This window comes from Neltuma alba, unplaced genomic scaffold (assembly GCF_004799145.2).
Source record: "Neltuma alba isolate B1F8T4 unplaced genomic scaffold, ASM479914v2 tig00012217_pilon, whole genome shotgun sequence".
Classification (NCBI taxonomy): Eukaryota; Viridiplantae; Streptophyta; class Magnoliopsida; order Fabales; family Fabaceae; genus Neltuma; species Neltuma alba.
Window position 1 is genome coordinate 1 of NW_021636752.1, and position 16,261 is coordinate 16,261.

A 16,261-nucleotide genomic window follows, 5' to 3' on the forward strand; every position below is an offset into this window, starting at 1 on the left:
AAATCAACTATCTTATTCCAGAAATTTCACCTAATGAAGTTTGAGTAGCTACCGCTGGTGCGCTGTCAAATTCTGTAATTACTTAACCTCCTTTAGAACATAACTAAACCCTGCAAAAGAGAGTAGAGATTATGGACACCCATTTGAGAAAATGACATTGAGGACGCTGAAATTTCAAGCTGGAACCAGAGACAGGCTGCAATGCAAAGTCAATACGAACAAACCAATTTAGGTCATAGCAGTAATGGAGCTGCTTAGGCTTGTGTTAATATCAGTAATCTAACTTCTGTGTCATTAGAATTTTTCATATTTAATACATCATGGGGTAGTGTAAGCCATAGTTGTTAAGATCCTACAGTAACTGAAAAATAAGCACATCTCCGTTGTATAATTCAGCAGAAAGCTAATATAACATGTGGGAAGGGAAAAAAGTTCAAATCCGGTAGATAAAGGGCCCATAATCCTAGAAACATCATTAAAACCAAGTCTAATTTACATCTATCCTAACTGAGAATTGAACTAGAATCAACATTGTAGGAGAAAGGAATACATAGAAAACATGATACATTAGGAGTAGATGTGGAGAACTAATTATTGAAATGGTCCAACTATTTAAGAGAACCAATCAGTGTGGATATCTGGGTCAAACTCCTTCAATCAGGCAAACAAAGAATGTAGCCTTCAGCAGATACAAATACAAAAAAGAAAGTGGGGGGGGGGTATGATGAGAAATATTATCATTTTGGAGGGAAATACGATGCAGGATTTAGCTGAATACCATTATTCTGTGGTCAAGGAAACCCTCTTGGCGGTTCAGTATGCTGGACTTGCATATCCCGGAAGCATTGGAATTATTAGCATGACAACAAATATGGATGCAAGGGAAATGAAATAAGGAAGAAAGGGGATGGGTTGGAAGAAGGAAAGGGGGGGGGGAGGGTGGGGGTGTTCAAAAATTTGTCAGGACTTCTTCATTTTCAATCTCTGCATCTGTGAACGTTAGTGCTCGTTGCAGCTTCCTAGAGGAGAACACCTCCACCTCAGCCATATAGGTAGCAGAAACAGGCAGGGCGATGATCAGAATGTTTGAGCTCAGTCCTTCTATAACTCAATAATCTCAGTCCCTTGCCACGTGAAAGAATACGATCACACCTGAAAGATAAGTTACATATATAGCAATTAGCATTATCAGCAAGAAAATTGATATATACAAAATTATGTAGCAGGTCCCACAAAATCTCACATCTTTGAGGACAGGTTTTGGGGATTTAATAAATTAAATTTTAAATACCTTGCTGGATGTTTAAGTTGTAGCAGCATTTAGCATTTTGCAAAGTCTTGAGTGATCATTTGAATCAAGGACAGCATAAAAGGAACATATGATAAATTGCTAATGAAGATATAAGTAGTTATTCATAAAAGGACCATATGATAAATTGCTAATGAAGATATAAGTAGTTATTTGTTAATTAGGAATCAAGGATAAACATATGAATCAGAAAGTATTTTATTGGCTAATTGGTTTTATCTAGAATGTAGTTATTCTAGAATTCAGTTATCCTTCTATTTTGATTTATTTTATCTTATTAATAGTTGCTTCTTGCTGGACTTCACATAAAACTATCAGAGATGAGGGTTTAAAAAACTTCTCGGATTGATCATTAATAAATGTTCTTTCCGCTTGCTAGCCATCTCTCCCTCAAATTTTTTTGTACGTTTCCCCCTTTTTTTTTTTTTTAAATATATCTCCTATTTCTACTTCTCTCTCCTTTCCCTATTCTTTGCCAGCGTTCTGTACCAACTGCTCTTATCATTTGGTGAGTGAGGCTATTGACCATGTCTAAGGTTCACGGTTGGCTACTTCCTAAGAACATTCTTCGAATAGGTCTCTTGTGAAAATGATTATTAAATTCAGTGTTTTCTGTAATGATTCAGTGTAAGATTTTAGCAATTTTTAAATTTGCAGCTGAAACACGTAAGAGAAACAAGTGTACACATGTTTCTCTTTTGGATGCACATTTTGATTAATCAGGTGCTCATATGAATAGTATGATCTAGAAATATGAGAAAAATGCTTTTCTGGATATTGATTAGAAAGCATGACTAGAGACATGGGAGCAGAGCCTAGAGTCAAGAAAATCAAGCATACCATGCTGGCCTACGCTTCCCTGCCTTGGGATCTTCTCCCTGGTACTTCTCCGAGTCAATCTCATACTTATAAGTAGGGGCGAAGTTTAATGAGCCTTCCAACCATCCAACAAATGCACCATTCTTGAGTTCTTGCACAAGCTATTAGAATAAGATGTCAGTAAGGAAGCATTGCAGGTGTTAGTAACAGGTCAATATGACATGAAAATAGGGAAACCACAGAAAGTGTAAATAAATACACAATTACATGTAACTGATCATTGAAAAACTGCTCGTAAGCAGATAATCCAATCAATTCTCAGAAAGACATCGATTATCGCAGTAAAGAGAAAACAACAGGTCTTATGCTCAGAAGGAGTTTCTTATGCTGTACATACTATGCATGAGATTCTAACATACCTGGTCCTTCTCAACCAATGTTGACCACTCCTTTTTCAGGATAAGATCTCTGTTTTCTCGTATGATAAATTGATTCGGTAATTCAGATCTCCAAACCAATTATTCTTCTGCAAAATAATTAGAAATGATTAATTGACTATGTTTCCTTAAATCGTAACATGCCAAAAAGAATTACAACAGACAACAAAAGAAGCTAAAGCAAAGCACAGCTACAGCCTGAAAACACTCCAGTTAAATCCATGAACCAAGCTAAATGCACATGCAAAAGCAGCGCAAGTTATAGCACATGCTATATTACTACTTCATGTTATAAGATAATAGACAGTGACAAAAATGCTTCTGATTCTCACTATTATGCTACATGTGTTCGGTCATGGTTTAAGAGGACACATTTAGATTATAACTTGAATAATCTTCTCATACACTTTTTTTTTTTTGGCCCGTGATTCTCATAAGCTAACTTTGAAATGTTGACATATCATTCTATGTCAATCTCAAACTCCCCATTTCAAAACATACCATGTGAGCACAATATAATTCTAATAATAGGAAAATGATAAGATACATAAAATATGACACCAAATAACAAAGCTAAAAGTTGAAAAGCGAGGATAAAGTCACTCAGAGCACTAGGACAACACACGAAATGTTAACAGGCATAATAGTTCTAACGAGGATGTAAAATAACTCAATTAATAATGATATCATAATGCGTGCACTCACTCATGATCATCGATACTTTTAGGCAGAGCAATTTCAGAACGTGAATGAAATTGGGTTCTTCGGTGTATTTCACGCACATCAGCATTTCTCTTGAGTTCGTCTGCTTCCTTTTCCCCTGATGTAAGGTGGGTGCATATAAAACAAAAAGTGTCTGATATATGGACATGCTAACAGATATGGATCCCTGGAAAAATAAAGAACTGTCTTATAATCTGAAACAAAATATATATTGATCAGATGATAGCTCCATTCAATATCTGTTCATCACAAAAAGTACTAGTGATCTAGTTCATAAAATCAAAAACAAGGAAATCAATATTATTATTTGGAGTAATTATGCCAAAACTAATAGTTAAATGCTAGAGGACTTAACTACTAAACAGTAAACACTTTACATCACTCTAGCCGATCACTAAAACTATCCTCCCTTACATGGAATTAAAGATTCAGATGTGGATCTTGATATTCTTGTTTAAGTCATTGTGTATGCATTTTCGTTTATTACTTTGATGAGATAAGGGGGAAAGTAGCAGACACTGCCCTTCAGAGAAGATCCATGCAAGGAGACTAATTACTTGAGAAGATTGAATCTCTTAGAATGATGGTTAGCTAATCCTATACTTTTGGTAAAGGATTTTTTTTTTTTTTAATTGCATAAAGCTGTCTCTTTTGCTCATTCAAAGGCTATGCTGCTATAGGAATAAAATCCTCCTGGAAGACAGCTATTCCTCAAGTGCCAACTATGATGTATGTGTTTCATTCTTGGTAAATGGAAATCACATATTACCAAACAAAGCGACAACTACTAACGAAGAACAACTAAAAAGAGTTTGGGGCAGGGGAAGAATACTCTGAAGAAAAGAAATTGACCTTATTGCCAATATATCCCATGGCACCAACACCAACAGTTGACACCTTCACATTCTGAATGTGTTTCCGCAAGCTCCTACGAACCCATATAGTAACGAAAAGCCCAACCATCTGCTTACTAACTATTCTTACATATGATGATCTTCTTTTCCGCTTCATCAAAGCTTCAAGGTCAACTTCTGTAAGCAAAGCTATTCCCAATGGTACTTCATTCATAGTTGACTTGAAAGAACTATATGTTTTGAAAGATTCTGATGCTTTGAAGGATTTGATTGATTTGAATGAACTCGGTCTCTCTAAAACTCGCTGGGATAGAAGATCAAGTGGTGGCTCTGGCCACATCAAACCAATCCTTTCAGATCCACTAAGCATTCTGGTTAGTTTAGTGGTCTGCAGTGCAGATGATGTGTCCGCACGTTCTGATGAATCATCAGTGTTCAAACAATTTAATTTATTGAAGATCCTTGGAGAAGGAAGTTGTCTCTGCAAATCCAAGTCAGCTGGTCCTGAGTAGGCAAAATTAGTGGCATCTGAATTATGCACGTTTTTATTTGAAATTTTATTGGTGACTGATCCATCTGTACGTCCATCAGAAGCTTTGTGTTCCTCACACAAAGGATGAAACTCCTCACCAATGTCACTATCACTTTCAAGCAATATCTCTTCTTCTATATCTGGGATGTCATCTGATGGCTTAAATTTTGATGGAGACGGAGGATCACTAAAGGATTTTATCTTTGGTGCTGCTGGTCGAACTCTTCCCAGTGTTTCTCGAATGATATCTTCCCATACTGGGACAGCTCGAGTATCTTCAGCACCAAAAATGTTACCAGCATTCAAGGGTACAACCTCCTGAAGGCTGCAAAGGCAAAAAAAAAAAAAAAAAATCTTTTTAGTTAAACAAAGAGGATTAATCATCCTAAGCACCAGAAAGTAATGAAATGAGTTGTTGCAGAAATATATATTAAAAGTGATCAAACATGACAATGATGCTGTAATCAGGTTTATATATGTCATAAGAACCAGAGTAAAAAGAATCCAGTGCTGGAGAACGAAGTTTTTGCAACAAATGTATTATTCCCTTCATTCTTATGTACGAGTCACCTAAAATAATTCACACAGAAAGGAAGTTTAGTTAAAATTAGTCGATATGATTAAACTACCCCATCTTTCTAAAAATATCCTTAATTAAATGCGATATAAATAACCCAGTCTTGCTAATCTCTTTCAATCCCTCTTTCCATCAAAATTACTCAACAATATCCATGCATAGATTTTGAAAAATAACTTGTAAATAGAAGCATGAAAAGCTTTGAGAGGGTGGCTTATAAATAAAACGGAAAGAATATATAATAATACTAATTTAATATGAAGAACAAATAATCTCAGAAGGTGAAACACTTACCCCAGAACATAAATGTCAGCTGGATCATCAATACCCAGCCAATCATCAATATTTAAGTCTTCTGGTGGAAGTCTTCCTCCAACATTCCATGTCCCAACACATACTCTAGGAGATAAATACACACCATAAACCAAGTATCAGAGGTTGCAACTTTAAAAACCTAATGCTAAATAAATGAAACAAGTGTCTGCTCTTGCTTGCTAAACAAACACGAGAATAGTATCTCACCTAAGCTCCTTTCTGTTTATATATTGAGCCCTGTAAGTTGATGACTTTTGCCTCCTTAAAGTTGGAAGATATTCTGTATATCAATAAAAGTTTCATGAGATTTAAAAAAAGTTAAGATGCAATTTTAACAACAAAGTTTCCCCTAAAGGACACTAGGCACCATAAAATTTATTTGGGTGAAAAAATATACATTAAGTTCTCAAAAAAGGACATCTAACACCACGCCATTAATGTCCATTAGTTTACCATTAGTGGAGCACACAAAGTCAGTTTTCAAGTGCATTTTTAACAGCGAAGTTTATATTAAGAGGCACTAGGCATCATAAAGTTTATTTGGATGCAAAAATTTACATGAAGTTTCTAAAAGGGCGGGGAAATAACAAAATTCATCAACTCCTATAAATCGGATAAATGAAATTTCCCAAAATATCTGAAAATCTGAACAATTGATATTAGATTTGAACTACACATGTTTTCCTAGCTTGAGAGCTTATTATCATTGTTTACACCAGCAGAAAGTCTTATACCAGTCTAGAGAATAGTATGCCCCTTCAGTGGTATCTAGAAATTAAAGAAGTATAGCAGTTCAATAATAAAGCAGAAAAAATTTGGTGCAAAAATACCACCATTAGATTCAAGGGGTGCTTCATGGCTTCTGTTTCCCCAAAACCGGGATTGTCTTCCCAATTCTGCATAAGACCGAAATTAAAGCGCGAATGAAGACTGAAATGGATCTTTAAACCGAAATCATAAAAGTATCTTAAAATAATTGGAATTCAGAATTTCAGAGCACCAGCAACATGTCGGACATCATAGAGCTCAATTTATCCTAATTCCATGCAAAATCCTTTTTGCCAATATTAAAAGCACTCAATGGATACACAAAATCACATGATAATAGTATAGATTCTATTTCACCTTCGTTGCCGGAATCATTATCAGGGTCATCCTCATCATCATCATCATCATCATCAGGGTCGGCGCTATAATCGGATTCATTGCTCTCTATGTTAAGCCATTTGCGCACGACTACTCTAGCCCATAAGAGCTGTAGGCAGGACCAACCCAAACAACATAGTTCAGCCCAAGTCCTCTGCAATTTTACCTCATTTTCCCCCAAAATTAAATAAACCCAATACACCAAAAACAATAACAAGAATCCAAGCACAATCAAGGAAGAAGGGGAAGAGAAAAGAGACAGGAGACAGAGATAGAGAGGTAACCTGATGTAGATGTAGCTGCTTTGTCCGTCGCCTCATCTGTAAATTTATAGTCTATAGATGGATACAGAATGAATATAAAGTAGAAGACAAAATTCTAATCCAAGTACGAAGAAAAAGAAAAGGTACGAGGGAAGACGAAGATTCAACCAGCTAGTAAAGCTGCGAGAGTGCCAAGCCCAAGATAGACGGAGGACTAGGTATCGGAGCACAGTCTCGTTGGTTTTTAGCGAGGATTTTGAGGAATTGACCATGGAAATTCTATATAATACTTAAAAAACTTTGAGGTGTTAATTTAAGATTGAAGAGAGGATAATGGTGCGAGACTAACCAAAGTTATGGACTTTAATAAGCTTCATGCGATGGAAACAAAACATAAATGTCAACACACAGTTGGATTAAAGAAAGCAAGAAAGGATCATCAACAGAGCATCGACACATTTATAGGTCGGCAAAGAGGTGGGTCCATGTGACTCCAAGGCCTAACATTGGAAGTTTGGGCATCCGCCACCCGCCAATTTCAAAAAGCTTCACTCTTCATGCGCTCCCGGATGTCTGATTTGACTCAGCCGTTCCCCAGTTTATCAAGACCAGATCTTTTTGTAAGTTTGGATTTCTGCAACGCCATAGTGGAAAGAGTGCCGACACATACACAGTCGTTTTCATTTATTTACATACATTTAATTGGAATTTTCCCCTTTTTATAGAGGGATACTGCAATATTCTCCAAGTAGTGACGGGTAAATGCTAGCTATGATGCAAATAATTCACATGGAATAAAATTAAATTAACGTGTGGTTATGTAAGTAAAAAAAAAATTGCATATTATAATACTCTATTAAGTAAAAAAAATGAGGAAAAAATTTGTCATTAAAAATTTTATTGGTTAGAAGAATCCAAATCATAAAATTCACAGAACATTGATACTTTTTATATAAAAATTCCCATGGCAGTTATACAATTTAAATGTCTAAATACCATGTAAATGTCTAAATTATTTTTTTTATTTTATGGTTTAAAATTGTAATGAGAAAGCTTAATTTTTATTTTATTTGCTAAAAAATGACATTTATTTTTTGGCCAGTACTTCATGTGGCTGCTCATGACGATACCTAATGTGACATGAAGACATGTGGAATGACGAGGAATGATGCTTCATGTCCGAAATTGGCAAAGATTCGAGCAATGAAAGGCAAACATATCCACATGGCCACACATTACTAATCAGTGAAGGAGGTGGTTCACTAATCACTCGGCCATACCAAGAGGCAGCAAAACTAAGATTATTTAATATGCACTCATGTGACCCTGACTTGGATATTCTTTTCCACCTTTATATTTCCCCTTTCTCACACCAAAATTAGGATATTCTTGTTCCTCATGTTGAGGACATTACATCATAAAGGGAAAAAAAACCATTTTGTACTCGTATTATTTATTACAATTACAAGAACATTTGGTATTATTTATCAGGGCTCTATATATATATATATATATATATATATATTGCATGCATACAAGTTTCACTCGCTCAATAGTCCTAACATGTAAATTATTCATCTGAATTCCTGGATGCTTAGAAAAAGCTCATGTGTTTTATGATATAGTAATCTTTTGAAGAACTTATTTTCTTAAAGTTATCACTATATGAAGAATAAGTCATCGAATTAATTTTTTAAAAGAAAATTCATTGCGTATCCAATTAAGAAATAGAAAAAGGTGTGCATAATTGGAGGAATCACTTTCATGTTTTACCTTTATTGCAAAATAAAATTAGAACTACATTATTTGCAAGAAAACAATGGCCGGCCATGCTTCCATCATGTGATTTCTGAATCAGCTTTCTTTTCTTCTTCGTCTTCTTCTTTTTTTCTTTTCTTTTCTTGTTTTCTTTCCAAAGCAATTTTTATTGCTAATTTATTAGAATAAATCTTATACTCCTCCGGTCCTTATTATAAGACCCAATTTGACTTTTTATTTGGTCCTAATTATAAGACCCAATCCATTTTCTCTCTTATATTTATGCATTTTTTTCCAAGATAATCCTTCTAATAATGATAGTTTTAGCCAATATACTTAATTAGCAAGGATATTTTAGGAATAACAACACTTATTTATTATAAATAACCAACTTAACTTACTTCCTTAATCTCCTCAAATAAGTCAATTGGGTCTTATAATTAGGACCGGAAGAGTAGTATTTATTATTGTACAAAGGCTAATTATCCAAGAACATTAGCTAGACAGAGTAATTCAAGTAATTATATCTGGTTTTAATAAACGCACACAGGTTGATTGTGGAGGGGGAAAGCATGCACATCTAAGAATGGATCAAAATTCACATATCATTGGACAACCAAAAGAATGACAACAGAGTAGAAGATTGCATCTTGAAAGTCGAAATTTTGGGTGGAAGGGAATGATTACAATCCATTACTTGAATACAACCACTGGACAAGATTGATATTTCTGTAAAATCCTTTATAAATTCAACCATATCTTCATTTTGATTGAAACGGTCAATGCATCGTGCAGAGGTTCCTGTTGAACCATTAATATTGATCTTTGACTTCTAGACATTAGCTGAATCCGGGTTCTCTTGAACTTGCAGCACATTTCCCCCCTTCTTCGATATAACTGTTGGCTATATCTTGGAGTTACTGAGATTTAAAGCTATCGCCAGGAACCTTCCTCCTTCCTTTTTGAACCGTAAAGTTTAATCTTCAGATTTTAGTTTCTATATGTTGATAGTTTGGCAGATTTACTGCATATTTTACTGCAATTTATTTATTTATCTTTTTGGAAGGAAGCTGCTTCTTTCAGTTGGCCGACGTGAACTGGGAGGACAGATGTCGGGCAGTCAGGGCAGAGAATCCCACTAAGATTTTTTCACGAGAAAGGGCCATCACGTCGACGTGGAAAGAAGCCATACTTTCATGAGAAACTATATTTGGTAAGGTTAAAAAAAAAAAAATGGTAAGGTTAATAAATAACAAGACATTTGTCATCATATTTTATAATCCTCATTTTTTGTCTTAAGCCTCTCATGTTTTTACATGTAAATTGTTTTTACAAAATTTATAAAGCAATTAATATTATCTTTAAATAGTTCCCTTGACGTGTATTGATAAATAATTATGATGGAAAAAAGGCTTGAAAGAAATGAGTAGAAGTCAAAAATATTTTTGAAAAAAATGAAATATTTATTAAGATTATAAGCTAATCTTTCAAAATTTTCCCCAGCAACTGAATGACTTGTAAATAAATTTAGAGCAATAAAACACACACCAAGGGGGTATGCCGGCTCTCGTAAGCAGCATATCTTCATACTAGTTAATCAGCTTTTGGCCATGCATCATTGAGACTCAAGCGCTCAAATTTTGGCTATATACTTTTTGTTTGAAACCCTGACATACTTCAATTTTTGTTGACGCACGTAAATCCAACACTCATTTTAATTTTATTCAAATTTTATATTAAAGCTCCTGACCATCGAGGAAAAAATAGCCCAGCCCTCTTATGTTGCAAGTGATGTATTCTTGACTCATGAAAGATATGATTCATTAGAGATTTTACATGATATTCATTGCGGTTTTCATTTGACATACACGATTGCCAGCGGAACTTGTGTCCTCCGTCGTACCACGAAGTTCATCCTTCATGGTGCATGAAACACGAAATAGTCAAACAAAAACTCCCAAGTTATCAAAGATTACACCAATCCATAAAGCGATTTTTAAGTTCTAAGAATTTCCTCATTTCAAAAATGCCTGGGTAAGAGTAAGGACTACAGATAGTGTGATTGTCGGCGTAAATTATTAAAAACATGAGCCAAAGGCTTTTATTTGACAGAACATTTCCGCAACTAGAAAAATGAAAGCTAGTAGTGAAGGGAAGAGTGGCTTTGGAGCTCATGAAAGGCAGCAGAGAAGGGAATATATTACCATGGAGTTTGAGTCTGTTAAAAAAATGGGAAACTCAAACCATTTGTATCCAACACCCCCTTTTTTTCAAAAAATAACTTTCACTATGGCCCCGTCTCCCCCTTACAAACAGCACGACTGACTCATTACTCGCAACAAATACACAATATAGATGGAAGTAACATCAATAGACGCCCAGACCCCAAAAGCACAACCCTCAATATAATTCAAACTTGACCCAAACTTTGCTTGCTGATAAAAGACTCGACAGAAGCCACGGACTCGCTCAATTTCATGGCCATGACTGACACAGTCCGAAGACTACAAGTATGAATAACTCAAGATATGGGTGGATATGCAGCCAACCACCTGATCTTTCATGTTGCCAGGAAGTATGAAACAACAAGAGATTATACTCAAGCTGATGAAGCTGGCTCTTCGGTTTTCTTCTCTGTATCCGTTTTCTCTGGTTCATCCTTACTTTCCTTTTTAGGTGCGTCTTTTTGCTCCTCAGATTTGTCCTCAGACTTCTCGGTCTTCTCTTCAACACTCAACTTCTCAAGGAGACCAGCAGCAGAAGATGCATCTTTGTTTTCCTCTTTCTTCTTCTGAGATTCAGCAACTTCTTGGAATGTTTCCATAAAGTTTTTGCAGTCTACAAGACGAGGCAAGACACAATTAAATTCTAAATCCAAAATTAAGCCCCGTAATGGACAAGCAAAACACTTATTATGATTGTTGCCTTAAGAAAAGAGGGACGTGTAACAAAGAAACTATTAAACACAACCACTCCCACTAAGTACCAATTTCATTCCTAAATTATTCCCCAAATCTGGCCAACAGGAGGAAAAAGAAATAAGCACGTCGTTATCCAGATGTGTTTAATACCCAAATTACAAATCTGGCAACCAAAAAAAAAAAAAAGCCCAAATTACAAATAATAAGCACTGTACGGAAAGGTATCCGTGCTTATAAAAATTACAACTTTTTAATACCCAACACTGGTTATATAGACTTGCAACCAACAAAAGCAAAATTTCATAAGAAAAAGCAATAGCTTATGATGCAGTACCGTAGCAAAATTTCATAGAAAACTTGATACGAAAATGTTTTAACATGTTCAAATACTCCCTCCTAAATGGTGTTCGCATCTGCTATATATATATATATATATATATATATATATATATATTTTTGGTTGGGTTTCCCAAAGCCATTAGGCGCAGAACAAACACTAAGGCAAATGGTTTAAATTAATTTAGTGCACATAATTAATAATATCAAAATGATGATCACTAACCGATAACCCGTAAATGTATAAATTAAGGCAGCCAGAATATATCTGAATTTATTAAAAAAGTATGAAACTTCAATTATATCAGCAGTGGTATGCTGAATTACAATTTCAATTACAGAAGAAGATAGAATAGTCTATTGTTTGAAAGCACACACTTACTTTCAATTGAAGCAAATCGAATGCAAAAAAGTTCGTCCTTCAGTTCACCATCAGCGAAGTCACTAGCATGCCAAACGCAAGATTTCTCATTCCCAGCATGTTCTTGCACGGTCATTGACGGAACAACTGCGTCGGGAAAAAAGCGAGCACACGATGAAACTTATCCAAAAAATAATCGAATTCAAAACCAGTGACAATAATGCAAGTAAAAAGGATAGAGTGAGTTACGAACTGAAATGATTGGCGCAGATCTTGAGCGTCTTCGACTGCCTCATCACAAGCCTAACTTTCCCAGTAACCTTGTGCTTCAGGAACTTGACAGTACCGGCGCCTCTCTCCTTCCATTGATTCCCATCTTTATCGAAACGGTAGAGCTTAGATTTCCTGGAATCAAGCAAATACGCTTTAATTTCAACGACAAAACAAATAGACGCCAAGAACCTAAAAGAAAAAGTTGACAAAAAACTGCATACAGATCGAGAACAGGATCTTCGTCTTCTTCGCCAGTAGTGACGGAAACTTCCTCAAGTTTGACGATCGGAGCAACTTGAGCTCCAGTATCTTCATCATCGCCGGCAGGGGCTTCCTCCTCTTCACGGTGCTCGGGATCGTTGCTCGACATATTGTTTAGTAAGGGATAGAGAGACACACACAGAGACAGCAAGACAGAGAGGGTAAGGCTATTGCTAGGGTTTGGTAGTAAAGCGGGCGAGAAAGCGGCCTCTGCGAGGGCGTCGAGATGTATAATGCTCCCCCCGGACCCACACAACGAAAAAGAGCTGTAAAAGGCCTGACGTTCAGGGGATAGGCGCGCAACGTAAGTCCCAGTGTGAATGTGGGCTAACGGATGGTTGGAAATTTGAAAATTTTAGTTGGCCCAAATTCTACATATTCATTCATACAAAAAAAAAAGGGTATGAATGAAAAAAAGGTATATTCATTGCTCAGGCTTAAAAAAAAAAAAAAAAAAAGCTCCTAAGAGCCACTGTTTAACTAATTAAGGTAAATTAAAAAAGATGATAAATTATTTAATCTAACTAATGTGATAGGATTTTTAAAATATTCCTGTAATGTTAAACTATATACTAGGTATAAGTGAATTACTTTGAAGTCCTCGGCCTTCTCATTTTTCTTGCTCCGTTCCTAGGTTGCTTACATTCTTGGTGGTCTTAGCCGTAGCCCTGTGTAAGTGAGTGTGGGGGAGGGTGAAGACGAGAAGCGAAGCGGGAGCAGAAGGAGTTTGAATCAGGAGAAATGAGTGAGGACAGAATCGAGCAATAAAAAATTCAGGGGGAGGCATAGGAATTCGAAGATAGAGTGAAACTGAATTCAGGGGCAAATCAACAACTTAGAAGGAAGACGCCATTTTTGGTATTTACCGGCAGAAACAGCAACAGAGCTGATCGACACAGCTGCCTGGGCTATGATAGTGACCGGATGTGAGGGTGGTGGAAGACTGGGAAGGAATAATGGTGATGGATAAGGGCATTTGAGACCTTTCACCTCCATTCCATCGCTAGAATGAATCATGATTCTCTCCAAATATGGAACCCGGTCGGCTCTCCTAATGTCACACAAAAAATGTAGCCTGTATGGCCTTTTGTCCAACCGCATCTGGTTCGTTGAATTAATCCAAATTCAGATGAGTAAATTTCAATGGATGGGGAAAATAGTTTTTTTATTTCCTCTTGAAAGACTCAATTAAGCTCAATTTTTATTTTAGAGATATTGAGTCTAGCTTCTGTGTGTGACCAGTCCCATTGCCGGGCGGTACATGACATTAATATATGTGAGCAAAGCATGATCCTGCATACTGTTGTGAAGCAATTATGTCAAAGTTTTTTATGGTCAGCAATATATATATACACTACAAGAAATTGTAGAAGTAGCAGCGGAACCTTTCTAGCGGTTAAACAAAACCGCTAGAAATTTCAGATATTTCTAGCGGTTCCTACAAAAACCGCTGCAAAATACAGACGGTTTGACCATTAAACGCACATTTCTAGCGGTTACCCCCTAACCGCTAGAAAATTAGAGCTAGAAAACTCCCCGGGCTTTGGCGGGAACTTGGCGCCAAATTTGTAGCGTTTACTTTCTAGCGGTTCAGGTTAATAAACCGCTAGACACTGAAAAATTCTAGCGGTTGATGCATGAAGCGCTAGAAATTTTTTTCATTCCCCGAGGAGTTTAGAAATTTCTAGCGGTTCAGGCCGAACCGCTAGAAATCTCTAGCGGTTCTGCCGTGAACCGCTAGAAATTCCCAACGGTCATATGACCGTTGGGAATTTCTAGCGGTTAGGCACAAAACCGCTAGAAATTTCTAGCGGTTTTGTGCCTAACCGCTAGAAAGTCTCGGTCTATATATACCCCCCCCACACTCTCACTTCTTCAATCGTTCTGGAAGCGAAGCTCTGCTGAATTTTCTTCACAAACATATTTGAGTTCTGATTCAGTTGCAGATCCTTATTTTCAGGTAAAAATAGTAATTTATTGATAAATAATTTTTATTTTATGTTTTATTATATTAATTTTATTATGTTATAGCTTATAAATTAATTTTTTTTATTTCATTTATAAATAATTACTATTTGTTGTTATTAGGATGCCTCGTCGACATGGGAAAGACCCAGTTGATCCTGAGAGAGCTGGACCCAGTGAGGTTCATCATGATGCTGATGAGCCATTTCCCAGCATTCATGACTACGATCTGAGCGAGGAGGATATCCTCAGTTTTATGGAGCAGGATGGTATTGAGCGGACTGAGGAGGCTCATTTTACTGGGGATGAGCAACCCCATGCTGATGCTGCTGACGAGGAGGAGGAGGAGGAGGAGGAGCAGGATCAGGGGAATGAGTATCCCCAGGCTGCACAGCGTCCTGCTCCGAGACGTCAGGCTGGTTATGAGGTGGAATTTGTCGGTAAGTATTTATTTTAACTTTTTAAAGTTTTGATCAGTATTTAATTTATATAGAAATTATATTAATTTATTGATATATAATTTATTTCTTAATTAAATTTTGTAGACACTGAGGGGAACAGGTCCTATCGGAGGCTGACAGCCAGAGAGCTGTCTATGATGACGGGCGGACGAGTGGTTGTGCCGCTCAATGAGTTGGGCCAACCGACGAAGAAAGGTGGCCAGTTGTACAACAAGTACGTGCGCCTCCTTGGTCAGCAGTGGACGCTGTTCCCCATCTACGTGCAGGACTGGAAGAAGATCACCTCAGACAAGAAGCAGCAAGGCTGGGAAATAATGAAGGTAATATAAAATTGTTATTTATAATTTTTTTTAATTTAAATAAATGATTATATATTTTGTTTTCAAATAATTTAATTGTTTGATTATAATTTTTTATTTATTTAATTTGTTTGTTATTTATAATATTTTTAAAAGTAGTTAAATGAATATATATTTTTAATTTAAATTATTTAAAAGTAGTTAAATGAAAATAATTTGTTATTGATTTCATTAATTTATTACTTATAATAATTTTAAATTTAGTTGAGTAAAAATATTTTTTTATTTAAATTACTTAATTGTTTAATTATTATTAAACTTTGATTAATTTATATTTTATTTATAATATTGTTAAATTAGTTAAAAACTAATTATTTGTTTTTAATTATTGAAATTGCTTAATTATTTGTTTATAATTTGTTATTTAGTTAATTTATTATTTTAATCATAGAGTAAATTTATTCTGGGGGAGGAGTTGAGGGCTGACACGATCAAGAGGCTGGGGATGGCATGGAAGAACAGGAGGGCCGACCTGTGGAGGGAGAAGAAAGGTGACGGGACGAGGCCCCTCCAGGAGATACTGGCAGATGTACCTGGTGGAGTCCCGGACCAAGACTGGTCCACTTACGTCTATTTTAGGATGACGGCTGA

General features: G+C 36.0%; 1 protein-coding gene and 1 pseudogene across 1 annotated transcript; both read right to left on the reverse strand.

Moving 5' to 3' along the window:
• Positions 1-919: 919 nt before the first annotated feature.
• LOC114725054 (type IV inositol polyphosphate 5-phosphatase 3-like) lies at positions 920-7,567 on the reverse strand (annotated as a pseudogene).
• A 3,337-nt stretch (positions 7,568-10,904) lies between these two features.
• LOC114725050 (ran-binding protein 1 homolog b) lies at positions 10,905-13,087 on the reverse strand. The gene is made up of 4 exons (XM_028911505.1): positions 12,846-13,087; positions 12,605-12,756; positions 12,373-12,498; positions 10,905-11,571 (listed from the first exon to the last, which is right to left on the reverse strand). Exons 1-4 carry the CDS (start codon positions 12,992-12,994, stop codon positions 11,333-11,335), a joined length of 666 nt encoding a protein of 221 aa, XP_028767338.1. The 5' UTR covers positions 12,995-13,087; the 3' UTR covers positions 10,905-11,332.
• Positions 13,088-16,261: the final 3,174 nt, after the last annotated feature.